Raw genomic sequence first — 23,975 nt, forward strand, 5'->3', positions numbered from 1 at the left:
TAACCAGTATACACCTCCATATAATCAGTATATACCTCCATATAACCAGTATACACCTCCATATAACCAGTATATACCTCCATATAACCAGTACACACCTCCATATAACCAGTATACACCTCCATATAACCAGTATACACCTTCATATAACCAGTATACACCTCCATATAACCAGTATATACCTCCATATAATCAGTATACACCTCCATATAACCAGTACACACCTCCATATAACCAGTATACACCTCCATATAACCAGTATACACCTCCATATAACCAGTATATACCTCCATATAACCAGTATACACCTCCATATAACCAGTATACACCTCCATATAACCAGTACACACCTCCATATAACCAGTATATACACCTCCATATAATCAGTATACACCTCCATATAACCAGTACACACCTCCATATAACCAGTATACACCTCCATATAACCAGTATACACCTCCATATAACCAGTATATACCTCCATATAACCAGTATACACCTCCATATAACCAGTATACACCTCCATATAACCAGTACACACCTCCATATAACCAGTATACACCTCCATATAACCAGTATACACCCCCATATAACCAGTATACACCTCCATATAACCAGTATTCACCTCCATATAAGCAGTATATACCTCCATATAACCAGTACACCTCCATATAACCAGTATACACCTACATATAACCAGTACACACCTCCATATAACCAGTATATACATCCATATAACCAGTATACACATCCATATAACCAGTATACACCTCCATATAACCAGTATTCACCTCCATATTACCAGTATACACCTCCATGTAACCAGTATATACCTCCATATAACCAGTATACACCTCCATATAACCAGTATATACCTCCATATAACCAGTATACAACTCCATATAACCAGAACACGCCTCCATATAACCAGTATATACCTCCATTTAACCAGTATACAACCTCCATATAACCAGTATACACCTCCATATAACCAGTATATACCTCCATATAACCAGTATACACCTCCATATAACCACTATATACCTCTATATACCCAGTACACCTCCATATAACCAGTATACACCTCCATATAACCAGTATACTCCTCCATATAACCAGTATATACCTCCATATAACCAGTGTATACCTCCATATAACCAGTATACACCTCCATATAACCAGTACACGTCCATAAAACTAGTACACACCTCCATATAACCAGTATACACCTCCATATAACCAGGTACACACCTCCATATAACCAGTATACACCTCCATATAACAGGTACACACCTCCATATAACCAGTACACCCCCATATAACCAGTATACACCTCCATATAACCAGTACACACCTCCATATAACCAGTATACACCTCAATATAACCAGTATACGCCTCCATATAACCAGTATATACCTCCATATAACCAGTATATACCTCCATATAACCAGTATACACCTCCATATAACCAGTATATACCACTATATAACCAGTATATACCTCCATATAACCAGTACACCTCCATATAACCAGTATATACCTCTATATAACCAGTATATACCTCCATATAACCAGTACACACCTCTATATAACCAGTATATACCTCCATATAACCAGTATACACCTCCATATAACCAGTACACACCTCCATATAACCAGTATATACCTCCATATAACCAGTATATACCTCCATATAACCAGTATATACCTCTATATAACCAGTATATACCTCCATATAACCAGTATATACCTCCATATAACCAGTATATACCTCCATATAACCAGTACACACCTCCTTATAACCAGTATATACCTCCATATAACCAGTATATACCTCCATATAACCAGTATATACCTCCATATAACCAGTATATACCTCTATATAACCAGTATATACCTCCATATAACCAGTACACACCTCCATATAACCAGTATATACCTCCATATAACCAGTATATACCTCTATATAACCAGTATATACCTCCATATAACCAGTACACACCTCCGTATAACCAGTATATACCTCCATACAACCAGTATACACCTCCATATAACTAGTATACACCTCCTTATAACCAGTATATACCTCCATATAACCAGTATATACCTCCATATAACCAGTATATACCTCCATTTAACCAGTATACACCTCCATATAACCAGTATTCACTTCCATATAACCAGTATACACCTCTACATAACCAGCATACACCTCTACATAACCAGTATACACCTCCATATAACTAGTATACACCTCCATATAACCAGTACACACCTCCACATAACCAGTACACACCTCCATTTAACCAGTATACACCTCCATATAACCAGTATACACCTCCATATAACTAGTATATACCTCCATATAACCAGTATATACCTCATATAACCAATATACACCTCCATATAACCAGTATACACCTCCATATAACCAGTATATACCTCTATATAACCAGTACACACCTCCACATAACCAGTATACACCTCCACATAACCAGTACACACCTCCACATAACCAGTACACACCTCCACATAACCAGTATACACCTCCATGTAACTACTATATACCTCCATATAACCAGTATACACCCCATATAACCAGTATATATCTCTATATAACCAGTATATACCTCTATATAACCAGTACACACCTCAGCATAACCAGTACACACCTCCATATAATCAGTACACACCTTCATATAACCAGTACACACCTCCATATAACCAGTATACACCTCCATATAACTAGTATATACCTCCATATAACCAGTATACACCCCATATAACCAGTATATACCTCTATCTAACCAGTATATACCTCCATATAACCAGTACACACCTCCATATAACCAGTATACACCTCCATATAACTAGTATATACCTCCATATAACCAGTATACACCCCATATAACCAGTATAAACCTCTATATAACCAGTATATACCTCTATATAACCAGTATACACCTCCATATAACCAGTACACATCTCCATATAACTAGTATATACCTCTATATAACCAGTATATACCTCTATATAACCAGTACATACATCCATATAACCAGTACACACCGCCATATAACGAGTATACACCTCCATATAACCAGTATACACCTCCATATAACCAGTACACATCTCCATATAACTAGTATGTACCTCCATATAACCAGTATACACCCCATATAACCAGTATATACCTCTATATAACCAGTATATACCTCTATATATTCAGTATATACCTCCATATAACCAGTGTACGCCTCAATATAACTAGTATATACCTCCATATAACCAGTATATACCTCATATAACCAGTATACACCTCCATATAACCAGTATACACCTCCATATAACCAGTATATACCTCTATATAACCAGTACACACCTCCACATAACCAGTATACACCTCCACATAACCAGTACACACCTCCACATAACCAGTACACACCTCCATATAACCAGTATACACCTCCATATAACTAGTATATACCTCCATATAACCAGTATATACCTCCATATAACCAGTATACACCCCATATAACCAGTATATACCTCTATATAACCAGTATATACCTCTATATAACCAGTACACACCTCAGCATAACCAGTACACACCTCCATATAATCAGTACACACCTTCATATAACCAGTATACACCTCCATATAACTAGTATATACCTCCATATAACCAGTATACACCCCATATAACCAGTATATACCTCTATCTAACCAGTATATACCTCCATATAACCAGTACACACCTCCATATAACCAGTATACACCTCCATATAACTAGTATATACCTCCATATAACCAGTATACACCCCATATAACCAGTATATACCTCTATATAACCAGTATATACCTCTATATAACCAGTATACACCTCCATATAACCAGTACACATCTCCATATAACTAGTATATACCTCTATATAACCAGTATATTCCTCTATATAACCAGTATATACATCCATATAACCAGTACATATCTCCATATAACTAGTATATACCTCTATATAACCAGTATATACCTCTATATAACCAGTATATACATCCATATAACAGTATTCCTCCATATAACCAGCATACACCTCCATATAACCAGTACACATCTCCATATAACCAGTATATACCTCTATATAACCAGTATATACCTCTATATAACCAGTACACAGCTCCATATAACCAGTACACAGCTCCATATAACCAGTACACACCTCCATATAACTAGTATGCACCTCCATATAACCAGTATACACCCCATATAACCAGAATATACCTCTATATATTCAGTATATACCTCCATATAACCAGTATACACCTCAATATAACTAGTATATACCTCCATATAACCAGTATATACCTCATATAACCAGTATACACTTCCATATAACCAGTATACACCTCCATATAACTAGTATATACCTCTATATAACCAGTACACACCTCCACATAACCAGTATACACCTCCACATAACCAGTACACACCTCCACATAACCAGTACACACCTCCATATAACCAGTATACACCTCCATATAACCAGTATACACCTCCATATAACCAGTACACACCTCCTTATAACGGGTAGACACCTCCACATAACCAGTATACACCTCCACATAACCAGTATACACCTCCATATAACCAGTATGTACCTCTATATAGCCAGTACACACCTCCACATAACCAGTATGCACATCCATATAACCAGTATACACCTCCATATAACCAGTATATACCTCCATATAACCAGTATACACCTCCATATAACCAGTATACACCTCCATATAACCAGTACACACCTCCATATAACCAGTATACACCTCCATATAACCAGTATACACCCCCATATAACCAGTATACACCTCCATATAACCAGTATTCACCTCCATATAAGCAGTATATACCTCCATATAACCAGTACACCTCCATATAACCAGTATACACCTACATATAACCAGTACACACCTCCATATAACCAGTATATACATCCATATAACCAGTATACACATCCATATAACCAGTATACACCTCCATATAACCAGTATTCACCTCCATATTACCAGTATACACCTCCATATAACCAGTATATACCTCCATATAACCAGTATACACCTCCATATAACCAGTATATACCTCCATATAACCAGTATACAACTCCATATAACCAGAACACGCCTCCATATAACCAGTATATACCTCCATTTAACCAGTATACAACCTCCATATAACCAGTATACACCTCCATATAACCAGTATATACCTCCATATAACCAGTATACACCTCCATATAACCACTATATACCTCTATATACCCAGTACACCTCCATATAACCAGTATACACCTCCATATAACCAGTATACTCCTCCATATAACCAGTATATACCTCCATATAACCAGTGTATACCTCCATATAACCAGTATACACCTCCATATAACCAGTACACGTCCATAAAACTAGTACACACCTCCATATAACCAGTATACACCTCCATATAACCAGGTACACACCTCCATATAACCAGTATACACCTCCATATAACAGGTACACACCTCCATATAACCAGTACACCCCCATATAACCAGTATACACCTCCATATAACCAGTACACACCTCCATATAACCAGTATACACCTCAATATAACCAGTATACGCCTCCATATAACCAGTATATACCTCCATATAACCAGTATATACCTCCATATAACCAGTATACACCTCCATATAACCAGTATATACCACTATATAACCAGTATATACCTCCATATAACCAGTACACCTCCATATAACCAGTATATACCTCTATATAACCAGTATATACCTCCATATAACCAGTACACACCTCTATATAACCAGTATATACCTCCATATAACCAGTATACACCTCCATATAACCAGTACACACCTCCATATAACCAGTATATACCTCCATATAACCAGTATATACCTCCATATAACCAGTATATACCTCTATATAACCAGTATATACCTCCATATAACCAGTATATACCTCCATATAACCAGTATATACCTCCATATAACCAGTACACACCTCCTTATAACCAGTATATACCTCCATATAACCAGTATATACCTCCATATAACCAGTATATACCTCCATATAACCAGTATATACCTCTATATAACCAGTATATACCTCCATATAACCAGTACACACCTCCATATAACCAGTATATACCTCCATATAACCAGTATATACCTCTATATAACCAGTATATACCTCCATATAACCAGTACACACCTCCGTATAACCAGTATATACCTCCATACAACCAGTATACACCTCCATATAACTAGTATACACCTCCTTATAACCAGTATATACCTCCATATAACCAGTATATACCTCCATATAACCAGTATATACCTCCATTTAACCAGTATACACCTCCATATAACCAGTATTCACTTCCATATAACCAGTATACACCTCTACATAACCAGCATACACCTCTACATAACCAGTATACACCTCCATATAACTAGTATACACCTCCATATAACCAGTACACACCTCCACATAACCAGTACACACCTCCATTTAACCAGTATACACCTCCATATAACCAGTATACACCTCCATATAACTAGTATATACCTCCATATAACCAGTATATACCTCATATAACCAATATACACCTCCATATAACCAGTATACACCTCCATATAACCAGTATATACCTCTATATAACCAGTACACACCTCCACATAACCAGTATACACCTCCACATAACCAGTACACACCTCCACATAACCAGTACACACCTCCACATAACCAGTATACACCTCCATGTAACTACTATATACCTCCATATAACCAGTATACACCCCATATAACCAGTATATATCTCTATATAACCAGTATATACCTCTATATAACCAGTACACACCTCAGCATAACCAGTACACACCTCCATATAATCAGTACACACCTTCATATAACCAGTACACACCTCCATATAACCAGTATACACCTCCATATAACTAGTATATACCTCCATATAACCAGTATACACCCCATATAACCAGTATATACCTCTATCTAACCAGTATATACCTCCATATAACCAGTACACACCTCCATATAACCAGTATACACCTCCATATAACTAGTATATACCTCCATATAACCAGTATACACCCCATATAACCAGTATAAACCTCTATATAACCAGTATATACCTCTATATAACCAGTATACACCTCCATATAACCAGTACACATCTCCATATAACTAGTATATACCTCTATATAACCAGTATATACCTCTATATAACCAGTACATACATCCATATAACCAGTACACACCGCCATATAACGAGTATACACCTCCATATAACCAGTATACACCTCCATATAACCAGTACACATCTCCATATAACTAGTATGTACCTCCATATAACCAGTATACACCCCATATAACCAGTATATACCTCTATATAACCAGTATATACCTCTATATATTCAGTATATACCTCCATATAACCAGTGTACGCCTCAATATAACTAGTATATACCTCCATATAACCAGTATATACCTCATATAACCAGTATACACCTCCATATAACCAGTATACACCTCCATATAACCAGTATATACCTCTATATAACCAGTACACACCTCCACATAACCAGTATACACCTCCACATAACCAGTACACACCTCCACATAACCAGTACACACCTCCATATAACCAGTATACACCTCCATATAACTAGTATATACCTCCATATAACCAGTATATACCTCCATATAACCAGTATACACCCCATATAACCAGTATATACCTCTATATAACCAGTATATACCTCTATATAACCAGTACACACCTCAGCATAACCAGTACACACCTCCATATAATCAGTACACACCTTCATATAACCAGTATACACCTCCATATAACTAGTATATACCTCCATATAACCAGTATACACCCCATATAACCAGTATATACCTCTATCTAACCAGTATATACCTCCATATAACCAGTACACACCTCCATATAACCAGTATACACCTCCATATAACTAGTATATACCTCCATATAACCAGTATACACCCCATATAACCAGTATATACCTCTATATAACCAGTATATACCTCTATATAACCAGTATACACCTCCATATAACCAGTACACATCTCCATATAACTAGTATATACCTCTATATAACCAGTATATTCCTCTATATAACCAGTATATACATCCATATAACCAGTACATATCTCCATATAACTAGTATATACCTCTATATAACCAGTATATACCTCTATATAACCAGTATATACATCCATATAACAGTATTCCTCCATATAACCAGCATACACCTCCATATAACCAGTACACATCTCCATATAACCAGTATATACCTCTATATAACCAGTATATACCTCTATATAACCAGTACACAGCTCCATATAACCAGTACACAGCTCCATATAACCAGTACACACCTCCATATAACTAGTATGCACCTCCATATAACCAGTATACACCCCATATAACCAGAATATACCTCTATATATTCAGTATATACCTCCATATAACCAGTATACACCTCAATATAACTAGTATATACCTCCATATAACCAGTATATACCTCATATAACCAGTATACACTTCCATATAACCAGTATACACCTCCATATAACTAGTATATACCTCTATATAACCAGTACACACCTCCACATAACCAGTATACACCTCCACATAACCAGTACACACCTCCACATAACCAGTACACACCTCCATATAACCAGTATACACCTCCATATAACCAGTATACACCTCCATATAACCAGTACACACCTCCTTATAACGGGTAGACACCTCCACATAACCAGTATACACCTCCACATAACCAGTATACACCTCCATATAACCAGTATGTACCTCTATATAGCCAGTACACACCTCCACATAACCAGTATGCACATCCATATAACCAGTATACACCTCCATATAACCAGTATACACCTCTACATAACCAGTATACACCTCCATATAACTAGTATACACCTCCATATAACCAGTACACACTTCCACATAACCAGTACACACCTCCATTTAACCAGTATACACCTCCATATAACCAGTATACACCTCCATATAACTAGTATATACCTCCATATAGCCAGTATACATCCCATATAACCAGTATATACCTCTATATAACCAGTATATACCGCTATATATTCAGTATATACCTCCATATAACCAGTATACGCCTCAATATAACTAGTATATACCTCCATATAACCAGTATACACCCCATATAACCAGTATATACCTCCATATAACCAGTATATACTTCTATATAACCAGTACACACCTCCATATAACCAGTACACACCTCCATATAACCATTATACACCTCCATATAACTAGTATATACTTCCATATAACCAGTATACACCCCATATAACCAGTATATACCTCTATATAACCAGTACACAGCTCCATATAACCAGTACACAGCTCCATATAACCAGTACACACCTCCATATAACGGGTATACCTCAATATAACTAGTATGTACCTCCATATAACCAGTATACACCCCATATAACCAGTATATACCTCTATATAGCCAGTATATACCTCTATATATTCAGTATATACCTCCATATAACCAGTATATGCCTCAATATAACTAGTATATACCTCCATATAACCAGTATATACCTCATATAACCAGTATACACTTCCATATAACCAGTATACACCTCCATATAACTAGTATATACCTCTATATAACCAGTACACACCTCCACATAACCAGTATACACCTCCACATAACCAGTACACACCTCCACATAACCAGTACACACCTCCATATAACCAGTATACACCTCCATATAACCAGTATACACCTCCATATAACCAGTATACACCTCCATATAACTAGTATATACCTCCATATAACCAGTATACACCTCCATATAACCAGTACACACCTCCTTATAACCAGTAGACACCTCCACATAACCAGTATACACCTCCACATAACCAGTATACACCTCCATATAACGAGTATATACCTCTATATAGCCAGTACACACCTCCACATAACCAGTATGCACCTCCATATAACCAGTATACACCTCCATATAACAGTATATACCTCTATACAACCAGTACACACCTCCACATAACCAGTATACACCTCCACATAACCAGTATACACCTCTACATAACCAGTATACACCTCCATATAACCAGTATACACCTCAATATAACCAGTACACACCTCCACATAACCAGTATACACCTCCATATAACTAGTATACACCTCAATATAACCAGTACACACCTCCACATAACCAGTACACACCTCCATTTAACCAGTATACACCTCCATATAACCAGTATTCACCTCCATATAACTAGTATATACCTCCATATAACCAGTATACATCCCATATAACCAGTATATACCTCTATATAACCAGTATATACCGCTATATATTCAGTATATACCTCCATATAACCAGTATACGCCTCAATATAACTAGTATATACCTCCACATAACCAGTATATACCTCATATAACCAGTATATACCTCCATATAACCAGTATACACCTCCATATAACCAGTACACACCTCCATATAACCAGTATACACCGCCATATAACCAGTATACACCTCCATATAACCAGTATATACCTCTATATAACCAGTACACACCTCCACATAACCAGTATACACCTCCACATAACCAGTACACACCTCCACATAACCAGTACACACCTCCATATAACCAGTATACACCTCCATATAACTAGTATATACCTCCATATAACCAGTATACACCCCATATAACCAGTATATACCTCTATATAACCAGTATATACCTCCATATAACCAGTACACACCTCCATATAACCAGTATACACCTCCATATAACTAGTATACACCTCCATATAACCAGTATACACCTCCACATAACCAGTACACACCTCCTTATAACCAGTATACACCTCCACATAACCAGTATACACCTCCACATAACCAGTATACACCTCCATATAACTAGTATATACCTCCATATAACCAGTATACATCCCATATAACCAGTATATACCTCTATATAACCAGTATATACCGCTATATATTCAGTATTTACCTCCATATAACCAGTATACGCCTCAATATAACTAGTATATACCTCCATATAACCAGTATATACCTCATATAACCAGTATATACCTCCATATAACCAGTATACACCTCCATATAACCAGTACACACCTCCATATAACCAGTATACACCTCCATATAACCAGTATACACCTCCATATAACCAGTATATACCTCTATATAACCAGTACACACCTCCACATAACCAGTATACACCTCCACATAACCAGTACACACCTCCACATAACCAGTACACACCTCCATATAACCAGTATACACCTCCATATAACTAGTATATACCTCCATATAACCAGTATATACCTCTATATAACCAGTATATACCTCCATATAACCAGTACACACCTCCATATAACCGGTATACACCTCCATATAACTAGTATACACCTCCATATAACCAGTATACACCTCCACATAACCAGTACACACCTCCTTATAACCAGTACACACCTCCTTATAACCAGTAGACACCTCCACATAACCAGTATACACCTCCACATAACCAGTATACACCTCCATATAACCAGTATATACCTCTATATAGCCAGTACACACCTCCACATAACCAGTATGCACCTCCATATAACCAGTATACACCTCCATATAACAGTATATACCTCTATACAACCAGTACACACCTCCACATAACCAGTATACACCTCCACATAACCAGTATACACCTCTACATAACCAGTATACACCTCCATATAACCAGTATACATCCCATATAACCAGTATATACCTCTATATAACCAGTATATACCGCTATATATTCAGTATATACCTCCATATAACCAGTATACGCTTCAATATAACTAGTATATACCTCCATATAACCAGTATATACCTCATATAACCAGTATACACCTCCATATAACCAGTATACACCTCCATATAACCAGTATATACCTCTATATAACCAGTACACACCTCCACATAACCAGTATACACCTCCACATAACCAGTACACACCTCCACATAACCAGTACACACCTCCATATAACCAGTATACACCTCCATATAACTAGTATATACCTCCATATAACCAGTATACACCCCATATAACCAGTATATACCTCTATATAACCAGTATATAACTCTATATAACCAGTACACACCTCCACATAACCAGTACACACCTCCATATAACCAGTACACACCTCCATATAACCAGTATACACCTCCATATAACTAGTATATACCTCCATATAACCAGTATACACCCCATATAACCAGTATATACCTCTATATAACCAGTATATACCTCTATATAACCAGTACACACCTCAGCATAACCAGTACACACCTCCATATAATCAGTACACACCTTCATATAACCAGTATACACCTCCATATAACTAGTATATACCTCCATATAACCAGTATACACCCCACATAACCAGTATATACCTCTATCTAACCAGTATATACCTCCATATAACCAGTACACACCTCCATATAACCAGTATACACCTCCATATAACTAGTATATACCTCCATATAACCAGTATACACCCCATATAACCAGTATATACTTCTATATAACCAGTATATACCTCTATATAACCAGTATACACCTCCATATAACCAGTACACATCTCCATATAACTAGTATATACCTCTATATAACCAGTATATACCTCTATATAACCAGTATATACATCCATATAAACAGTATACCTCCATATAACCAGCATACACCTCCATATAACCAGTACACATCTCCATATAACCAGTATATACCTCTATATAACCAGTATATACCTCTATATAACCAGTACACAGCTCCATATAACCAGTACACACCTCCATATAACCGGTATACCTCAATATAACTAGTATGTACCTCCATATAACCAGTATACACCCCATATAACCAGTATATACCTCTATATAGCCAGTATATACCTCTATATATTCAGTATATACCTCCATATAACCAGTATACGCCTCTATATAACTAGTATATACCTCCATATAACCAGTATATACCTCATATAACCAGTATACACTTCCATATAACCAGTATACACCTCCATATAACTAGTATATACCTCTATATAACCAGTACACACCTCCACATAACCAGTATACACCTCCACATAACCAGTACACACCTCCACATAACCAGTACACACCTCCATATAACCAGTATATACCTCCATATAACTAGTATATACCTCCATATAACCAGTATACACCTCCATATAACCAGTACACCCCTCCTTATAACCAGTAGACACCTCCACATAACCAGTATACACCTCCACATAACCAGTATACACCTCCATATAACCAGTATATACCTCTATACAACCAGTACACACCTCCACATAACCAGTATACACCTCCACATAACCAGTATACACCTCTACATAACCAGTATACACCTCCATATAACTAGTATACACCTCCATATAACCAGTACACACCTCCACATAACCAGTACACACCTCCATTTAACCAGTATACACCTCCATATAACCAGTATTCACCTCCATATAACTAGTATATACCTCCATATAACCAGTATACATCCCATATAACCAGTATATACCTCTATATAACCAGTATATACCGCTATATATTCAGTATATACCTCCATATAACCAGTATACGCCTCAATATAACTAGTATATACCTCCATATAACCAGTATATACCTCATATAACCAGTATACACCTCCATATAACCAGTATACACCTCCATATAACCAGTATATACCTCTATATAACCAGTACACACCTCCACATAACCAGTATACACCTCCATATAACCAGTATATACCTCCACATAACCAGTACACACCACCACATAACCAGTACACACCTCCATATAGCCAGTATACACCTCCATATAACTAGTATATACCTCCATATAACCAGTATACACCCCATATAACCAGTATATACCTCTATATAACTCTATATAACCAGTACACACCTCCACATAACCAGTACACACCTCCATATAACCAGTACACACCTCCATATAACCAGTATACACCTCCATATAACTAGTATATACCTCCATATAACCAGTATACACCCCATATAACCAGTATATAACTCTATATAACCAGTATATACCTCCATATAACCAGTACACACCTCCATATAACCAGTATACACCTTCATATAACTAGTATATACCTCCATATAACCAGTATACACCCCATATAACCAGTATATACCTCTATATAACCAGTATATACCTCTTTATAACCAGTATACACCTCCATATAACCAGTACACGCCTCAATATAACCAGTATACACCTCCATAAAACTAAAATATACCTCCATATAACCAGTATATACCTCATTTTAACCAGTACACACTGCCATATAACGAGTATACACCTCCATATAACCAGTATACACCTCCATATAACCAGTACACATCTCCATATAACTAGTATGTACCTCCATATAACCAGTATACACCCCATATAACCAGTATATACCTCTATATAACCAGTATATACCTCTATATAACCAGTATACGCCTCAATATAACTAGTATATACCTCCATATAACCAGTATATACCTCATATAACCAGTATACACCTCTATATAACCAGTATATACCTCTATATAACCAGTACACACCTCCATATAACCAGTATACACCTCCATATAACCAGTATATACCTCTATATAACCAGTATACACCTCCATATAACCAGTATACACCTCCATATAACCAGTATACACCTCCATATAACCAGTATATACCTCTATATAACCAGTACACACCTCCACATAACCAGTATACACCTCCATATAACCAGTATACACCCCATATAACCAGTATACACCTCCACATAACCAGTACACACCTCCACATAACCAGTACACACCTCCATATAACCAGTATACACCTCCATATAACTAGTATATACCTCCATATAACCAGTATACACCCCATATAACCAGTATATACCTCTATATAACCAGTATATACCTCTATATAACCAGTACACACCTTCATATAACCAGTATACACCTCCATATAACTAGTATATACCACCATATAACCAGTATACACCCCATATAACCAGTATATACCTCTATCTAACCAGTATATACCTCCATATAACCAGTACACACCTCCATATAACTAGTATATACCTCCATATAACCAGATTACACCCCATATAACCAGTATATACCTCTATATAACCAGTATATACCTCTATATAACCAGTATACACCTCCATATAACTAGTACACATCTCCATATAACTAGTATATACCTCTATATAACCAGTATATACCTCTATATAACCAGTATATACATCCATATAACCAGTACACATCTCCATATAACTAGTATATACCTCTATATAACCAGTATATACCTCTATATAACCAGTATATACATCCATATAACCAGTATACACCTCCATATAACCAGCATACACCTCCATATAACTAGTATACACCTCCATATAACTAGTATACACCTCCATATAACCAGTATATACATCCATATAACCAGTATATACATCCATATAACCAATACAGAGCTCCATATAACCAGTGCACACCTCCATATAACCGGTATACACCTCCATATAAATAGTATATACATCTCCATATAACCAGTAAGCACCTCCATATAACCAGTAGACACCTCCATATAACCAGTAGACACCCCTATATAACCAGTACACACCTGCATATAACCAGTACACACCTCCATATAACCAGTATATACCTCCATATAACTAGTATACACCTCCATATAACCAGTATATACATCCATATAACCAGTATATACATCCATATAACCAATACAGAGCTCCATATAACCAGTGCACACCTCCATATAACCGGTATACACCTCCATATAAATAGTATATACATCTCCATATAACCAGTAAGCACCTCCATATAACCAGTAGACACCTCCAAATAACCAGTAGACACCCCTATATAACCAGTATACACCTCCATATAAGCAGTATATACCTCTATATCACCAGTATATACATCCATATAACCAGTATACCTCCATATAACCAGTACACCTCCATATAACCAGTATACACCTCCATATAACCAGTACACAGCCCCATATAACCAGTATATACATCCATATAACCAGTACACCTCCATATAACCAGTATATACCTCCATATAACTAGTATACACCTCCATATAACCAGTATATACATCCATATAACCAGTATATACATCCATATAACCAGTACAGAGCTCCATATAACCAGTGCACACCTCCATATAACCGGTATACACCTCCATATAAATAGTATATACATCTCCATATAACTAGTATACACCTCCATATAACCAGTATATACTTCTCCATATAACTAGTATACACCTCCATATAAATAGTATACACCTTCATATAACCAGTAGACACCTCCATATAACCAGTATACATCCATATATCCAGTATTTGCCTCCACACCTGGACCCCACACCGATAATCCACTCCGGTGGCCTACGGGCATCGGATGTTGTGACACATAATGCTATGTAGGGAGCCCGGAAGCAGTTGGCTCCGTACATAGCATAGCGGCCGTGTTGCAGAACTGCAGCTCTGCTCCTATTCACTTGAACAGTACTGCAGCAGGGCCACTATTCCGTGGCCGGAGCAAACTGCTACCGTCATGTACGTCCGGTGCATGGAGGCACTGTATCAGCTGATCTGTGCGGGGTCAGGGTGTCGGACCCCCACAGATCATGTACTGACAGAAACCTCTTTAATGTTTTTGTAGACTGTCTTTATAGAATGTTTTTGTAGGGATGTGTTTTTTAGAATGTTATTATGACATTGTTTTTGAAGGGATGTTTTTGTAGAATGTTATTATAGAATGTTTTTGTAGGATGATTTTGTCTGGTTTGATGCTTTTATTGGTATTGTTTTTAGAATGTTTTTGTGGGGATGTTTTGTAAGATGTTCCTGTAGGATGTTTTTGTAGAATATTTTCATTGAGATGTTTCATACAGGTATGTACAGCTCCCTGGAATTAATAGTGCTTTATAATAATTAATAATAATGTATTTAAAGGGGTTGCTTTTGAAGGGATTTTTTTTTGTAGGATATTTTTCGAAGAATAACTTTGTCTCATAACTGTGTTCTGTGTTGTTCTTGTTTCAACTCCTGGTCTGGAATCTGATGGTGACAAATAATCCAAAGAAAAAAACCAAGGAAAAAATACCGGTCAAGGAAAAAATACCGGTCAAGGAAAAAATACCGGTCAAGGAAAAAATACTGGTCATGAAAAAAATACTGGTCAAGGAAAAAATACTGGTCAAGAAAAAAATACTGGTCAAGGAAAAAATACTGGTCAAGAAAAAAATACTGGTCAAGAAAAAAATACTGGTCAAGGAAAAAATAAACCCAATAATAAACTCAAAAAGCAGTGTACGGAGAAAATACATCCAGAGGGAAGACAACCTGGTGAGGAATCAACCAAAACAAGGTTTGTACCGTGTAGTGTCTGTAACGAGGCATGCGCCCCATTTCCTGGCTCTATTTTTAGGGTGAGAATTTTGGAAGGTGATGGACAAGGTGAGATGAAAATTTATTAAGCAACATTAGATGACTGCTAAGCCAATCTCCATTTTGAGTACATAAGAGAAGTTGTAGAGAAAATGACCGTGTGTGAAAGTTGTCATGTGCTTCCCATGATTTTGATATTTGTAATGTTCCTCCATTGTCAGAACGTGTTATTTTGCTTTTTCTGTGCCACTTCCAGGATTGGTATAAACAGATATAACTCAAACTTATTGCCTTCATATTGACATTTGGCAGGGGTCATTACTGCTCTAGAGAAACACTGTATAGAAGCTTCCAATGGATGGAAATTGTTTTTCCTCTAGAGCTTTCAACAGAGGACCCGAGAAACTTGTTATTATTTCCATATCATAGCTTCTATTTTTCCAGGCCTAACCCTCCACCACCATCACGATAACATTGAGTCTCTGGGTATCAACAGGAGTAATGGATGTGAGCAGGGGAGTCAGGATGGCACAGATAGACCCATAAACTCAGGGAGTATATAATCTGCCAGCGATGTGACCAGGGAGCCCTGGAGGATGAGGTCCATGGAGAATAGACTGTGCCAGCACTCTGACCAGGGGGCCCTGGGAGATGTGACCAGGGAGGGCTGACAGTGCTAATGATGTGATAAGGGGAAATGGAGGACACGATTCAGGAAGGACAAACTCTGCCAGCACTGTGACCAGGAAGCCCTGGAGGATGAAGCCAGGGAGGACAGACTATGCTAGTGATGTGATCAGGAGGACCTGGAGAACAAAGTTCATGGAGGATATCACTGTGACCAGGTAGCCCTGGAGGATGAGGCCATGGAGGACAGACTATGCTAGTGATGTGACCTGGGGAACCTGATGAACAAGGCTCATGGAGGATAGGCTATGCCAGAAATGTGACCAGGGAGCCCTGAAGGATGAGTCCAGGGAGGACAGTTGTGCTAGTGATGTAACCAGGGGGACCTGGCGTATGGGGCCCAGGGGGACAGTGTGCCAGCAAGAAGACCAGGAAGCCCTGGAGGACAAGGCTCATTGAGTACATACAGTGCCAGCATTGTGACCAGCAGGTCCTAGAGGAGAATTTCCAGAGAGGACTGGCTGTGCCAGTGGTGTGACCAGGGGGTCCTGGAGCATGAGGCCAAGGCGGACAGAGTGTGCCAGTGATGTGACCAGGGGTCCCTGGAGAATGAGCCCCTGCTGCGATGCCCTAAATACTCATCAGTGAGGGACACCTACTTCCAGAGGACAGCGCGGCTCAGACTCAGAGGACAGCGTGCCACCGACTAAAAAGACAGCTCTCCATCAACTGAAAGAACAGAATGCCACCCACTCTAGGGACAGCACGCCACCTACTGAGAGGACACCATGCCACCAACTGAGAGGAAATCATGCCACGTACAGAGAGGACAGCAAGCCACCTACTGAGAGGACAGCAAGCGATGAACTTAGAAGATAGCATGCCACCAACTGAGAGGCCTGGGTACTCCCGACTAAGAGAACAGAAGGCCATCGACACAGAGGACAGCAAGACACCGACTAAAAGGATAGCATGCCACTGACGGAGAGGACATCAGGTCACTGACTGAAGACAGCATGCCACTGACTGAGAGAACAGCCTGAAACCAACTGAGAGGACAGCATCCCATTCACTAAAAGGACAGCACACTACCAACTGAGATGACAACATGACAACGACTGAGAGGACGGCATGCCACTAACTAAGAAGACAGCATGCCACTGACTGAGAGGACAGCATGCCACTGACTGAGAGGGCAGCTCTCCATCGACTGAGAGGACAGCAAGCCACTGACTGAGAAGACCGCTCTCCTCCGACAGAGAGGACAGTATGCCACTGACTGAGAAGACAGCTCTCCTACGACACAGAGGACAGCATGCCACTGACTGAGAGGACAGCATGCCACCAACTAAGAGGGCAGCATGCAACCAACTGAGAGGATAGCTCTCTGACGACTAAGAGGGAAGCGTGCCACTGACTAAGAGGACAGGGTTAACCCAACTGAAAAAAAGCAGAAGGCCATTGACGGAGGGGACAGCGTGACACCAACTAAAAGGACAGTATGCCACTGACTCAGAGAACAGACTGCCACCAACTGAGAGGACAGTGGACCACCCACTAAAAGAAGAACACGCTACCAACTGAAAATAAAGCATGTCACTACTAAGAGGACAGCATACCACCGACTGAGTGTAAAGCATGTCACTATCTAAGAGGACAGCACGCCACTGACTGAGAGGACAGGGTGGCACCGACTCAGAGAATGGAAAGCCATCGACTAAGAGGGCAGCGTGACACCCATTAAAAGGACAGCATGCCACTGATGAGAGGACAGCATGACAGTGAGAGGACAACGGGCCACCAACTAAGAGGACAGTAAGCTACCAACTGAGAGGACACAAAGCTACTGACTGAGAGAAAAGAAAGCCATCCATTAAGAGGAAAGCGTGATAGATAGCTGTGAGATAAATATGAGATAGGTAAATAGATATGAGATAGATAGATAGATAGATAGATAGATAGATAGATAGATAGATAGATAGATAGATAGATAGATAGATGGATGTGAGATCAATATGAGATGGATATATGTGACACAGATCATACACTGCTATATCTGACACAGGTTATACACTGCTATATGTGACACAGGTCATACACTGCTATATGTGACACAGGTCATACACTGTTATATGTAACACAGGTCATACACTGCTATATATGACACAGATCATACACTGCTTTATGTGACACAAATCATACACTGCTATATGTGACACCAGTCATACACTGCTATATGTGACGCAGGTCATACACTGCTATATGTGACACACTCATACACTGCTATATGTGACAGATCATACATTGTCATATGTGATACAGATCATACACTGCTATGTGTGACACACCCATACACTGCTATATGTGACACACTCATACACTGCTATATGTGACATAGGATCATACACTGCTATATGTGACACAAGCCGGAGGACACAGATACAGTTTATAGTGGTGTTTCTCTGGGGATCCGGTGCACTGACAAAAAGTCAAAATCCCATGGGGGTTCTGAATATTCTTGGGGTATCCCTTTAAATATCCTGCACCTAATTTAAGATGGACTGCTCTTTCTTCTGGGGAACCTTTGATTGGGCTTAACTCCAGTGTTTTACCAAAACGCTGCTTAGGTAAACATCCAACTTTGTCTGCTTAGAATGTGCTGTAGAGTCAGGGGGGTCCTTATGTAAATGACTTCAGTGCACATGTAGAACCAATAGAGAGGACTTATCACCTGATAGTACACATGTAGACCCCATAGAGAAGACGTATCACCTGATAGTACACATGTAGACCCCATAGAGAAGACTTATCACCTGATAATACACATGTAGACGCCATAGAGAAGACTTATCACGTGATAGTACATATGTAGACCCCATAGAGAAGACTTATCACCTGATAGTACACATGTAGACTCCATAGAGAAGACTTATCACGTGATAATACACATTTAGACGCCATAGAGAAGACTTATCACGTGATAGTACATATGTAGACCCCATAGATAAGACTTATCACGTGATAGTACACACGTAAACCCCATAGAGAAGACTTATCACCTAATAGTACAGATGTAGACCCCATTGAGAAAACCTACCACCTGAAAGTACAAATGTAGACCCCAAAGAGGAGACTTATCACCTGATAGTACAGATGTAGACCACATAGAGAAGACTTGTCACCTGATAGTACACATGTAAACCCCACAGAGAAGACTTCTCAACTGATAGTAAACATGTAGACTCCAAAGAGAAGACTTATCACATAATACTATACATGCAGACCCCATAGAGAAGACTTAACACATGATAGTACACATGTAAACCCCACAGAGAAGACTTCTCACCTGATAGTACAAATGTAGAGCCCATAGAGGAGACTTATCACATGACAGTACACATGTAGATCCAATAGAGAAGACTTATCACCTGATAGTACACATGTAGACCCCATAGAGAAGACTTATCACCTGATAATACACATGTAGACACCATAGAGAAGACTTATCATGTGATAGTACATATGTAGACCCCATAGAGAAGACTTGTCACCTGATAGTACACATGTAGACTCCATAGAGAAGACTTATCACGTGATAATACACATTTAGACGCCATAGAGAAGACTTATCACGTGATAGTACATATGTAGACCCCATAGAGAAGACTTATCACGTGATAGTACACACGTAAACCCCATAGAGAAGAATTATCACCTAATAGTACAGATGTAGACCCCATTGAGAAAACCTACCACCTGAAAGTACAAATGTAGACCCCAAAGAGGAGACTTATCACCTGATAGTACAGATGTAGACCACATAGAGAAGACTTATCACCTGATAATACACATGTAAACCCAATAGAGATGACTTGTCACCTGATAGTACACATGTAAACCCCACAGAGAAGACTTCTCAACTGATAGTACAGATGTAGAGCCCATAGAGGAGAATTATCACATGACAGTACACATGTAGATCCAATAGAGAAGACTTATCACCTGATAGTACACATGTAGACCCCATAGAAAAGACATATCACGTGATAGTACACATGTAGACCCATACAGAAGAATTATCACGTGATAGTACATATGTATACTCCATAGAGAAGACTTATCACGTGATAGTACACATGTAAAGCCCATAGAGAAGACTTATCACCTGATAGTACACATGTAGACCCCATAGAGAAGACTTATCACCTGATAGTACCAATGTAGACCCCATAGAGGAGACTTATCACCTGATAGTACAGATGTTTTAAAGAATTTGCCAGACACAGCTTTTGTGTCGACGCCCATGGGCAATCAGTCTGCACCTGCTCCTATGTCTGTGAGACTGACTCCATCTTCCACCACTCAGAATGGCAGGCTTAGGAGTGGGAGAGCCTATCACAGCCTGGCCAGACAGAGCTAGCTCCCGCCCACTGTCTATTTATACCTGCCTTTCCTGTTCCTCCTTTACCTGTGATTCTTCTATACTTGTTTCCTGGCTTGCTGCTTCTGCGTGTACTACTCATCCTCTGCTTGTTATTTGACCTTGGCTTTCTGACCACTCTCCTGCTCAGCGTTTTGTGACTCGTTCTCTCTTGGTTTGACTCGGCTCGTTCACTGCTCTTGTTGCTCACGTTGTCTCCGTGGGCAGCTGCCCCGTTTCCATACCTTCTGTGTACTCTTGTCTGTTTGTCTGTCTTGCACTTACTGAGCGTAGGGACCGTCGCCCAGTTGTACCCCGTCGCTTAGGACGGGTCGTTGCAAGTAGGCAGGGACTGAGTGGCGGGTAGATTAGGGCTCACCTCTCTGTCTCCCTACCCCGTCATTACATAATCACAGGCCCATATACCTAGTCTACCCTGGTCCCTGACACATCTATGGACCCCCTTGAGACCCTGGCTCAGCAGATGCAGGGCCTCTCCCTACAGGTCCAGGCCCTGGCTCAGAGGGACAAGCTGCGTGATGCTTCCCTGGTAGTGCCCCCCACCACACCTCTTGAACCCCACCTCAAGTTGCCTGACCGGTTCTCAGGGGACCGGAAGACTTATCACGTGATAGTACATATGTAGACCCCATAGAGAAGACTTATCACCTAATAGTACAGATGTAGACCCCATTGAGAAAACCTACCACCTGAAAGTACAAATGTAGACCCCAAAGAGGAGACTTATCACCTGATAATACAGATGTAGACCACATAGAGAAGACTTATCACCTGATAATAGACATGTAAACCCCATAGAGAAGACTTGTCACCTGATAGTACACATGTAAACGCCACAGAGAAGACTTCTCAACTTATAGTACACATGTAGACTCCAAAGAGAAGACTTATCACATAATACTATACATGCAGACCCCATATAGAAGACTTAACACATGATAGTACACATGTAAACCCCACAGAGAAGACTTCTCACCTGATAGTACAGATGTAGAGCCCATAGAGGAGACTTATCACATGACAGTACACATGTAGATCCAATAGAGAAGACTTATCACCTGATAGTACACATGTAGACCCCATAGAAAAGACATATCACGTGATAGTACACATGTAGACCCCATACAGAAGAATTATCACGTGATAGTACATATGTATACTCCATAGAGAAGACTTATCACGTGATAGTACACATGTAAACCCCATAGAGAAGACTTATCACCTGATAGTACACATGTAGAC

General features: G+C 38.9%; 1 protein-coding gene across 1 annotated transcript in view; it reads left to right on the top strand.

Moving 5' to 3' along the window:
• LOC142709524 (uncharacterized) overlaps window positions 1–23,975 on the top strand; it is a 60,368-nt gene that overhangs the window by 23,909 nt on the left and 12,484 nt on the right. Inside the window, exon 4 of the mRNA XM_075848496.1 lies at window positions 17,372–17,645. Coding sequence (XP_075704611.1) covers window positions 17,372–17,645 — 274 coding nt within the window. The remainder of the gene's footprint in view (window positions 1–17,371; window positions 17,646–23,975) is intronic.

This window comes from Rhinoderma darwinii, chromosome 1, assembly GCF_050947455.1.
Source record: "Rhinoderma darwinii isolate aRhiDar2 chromosome 1, aRhiDar2.hap1, whole genome shotgun sequence".
NCBI lineage: Eukaryota > Metazoa > Chordata > Amphibia > Anura > Rhinodermatidae > Rhinoderma > Rhinoderma darwinii.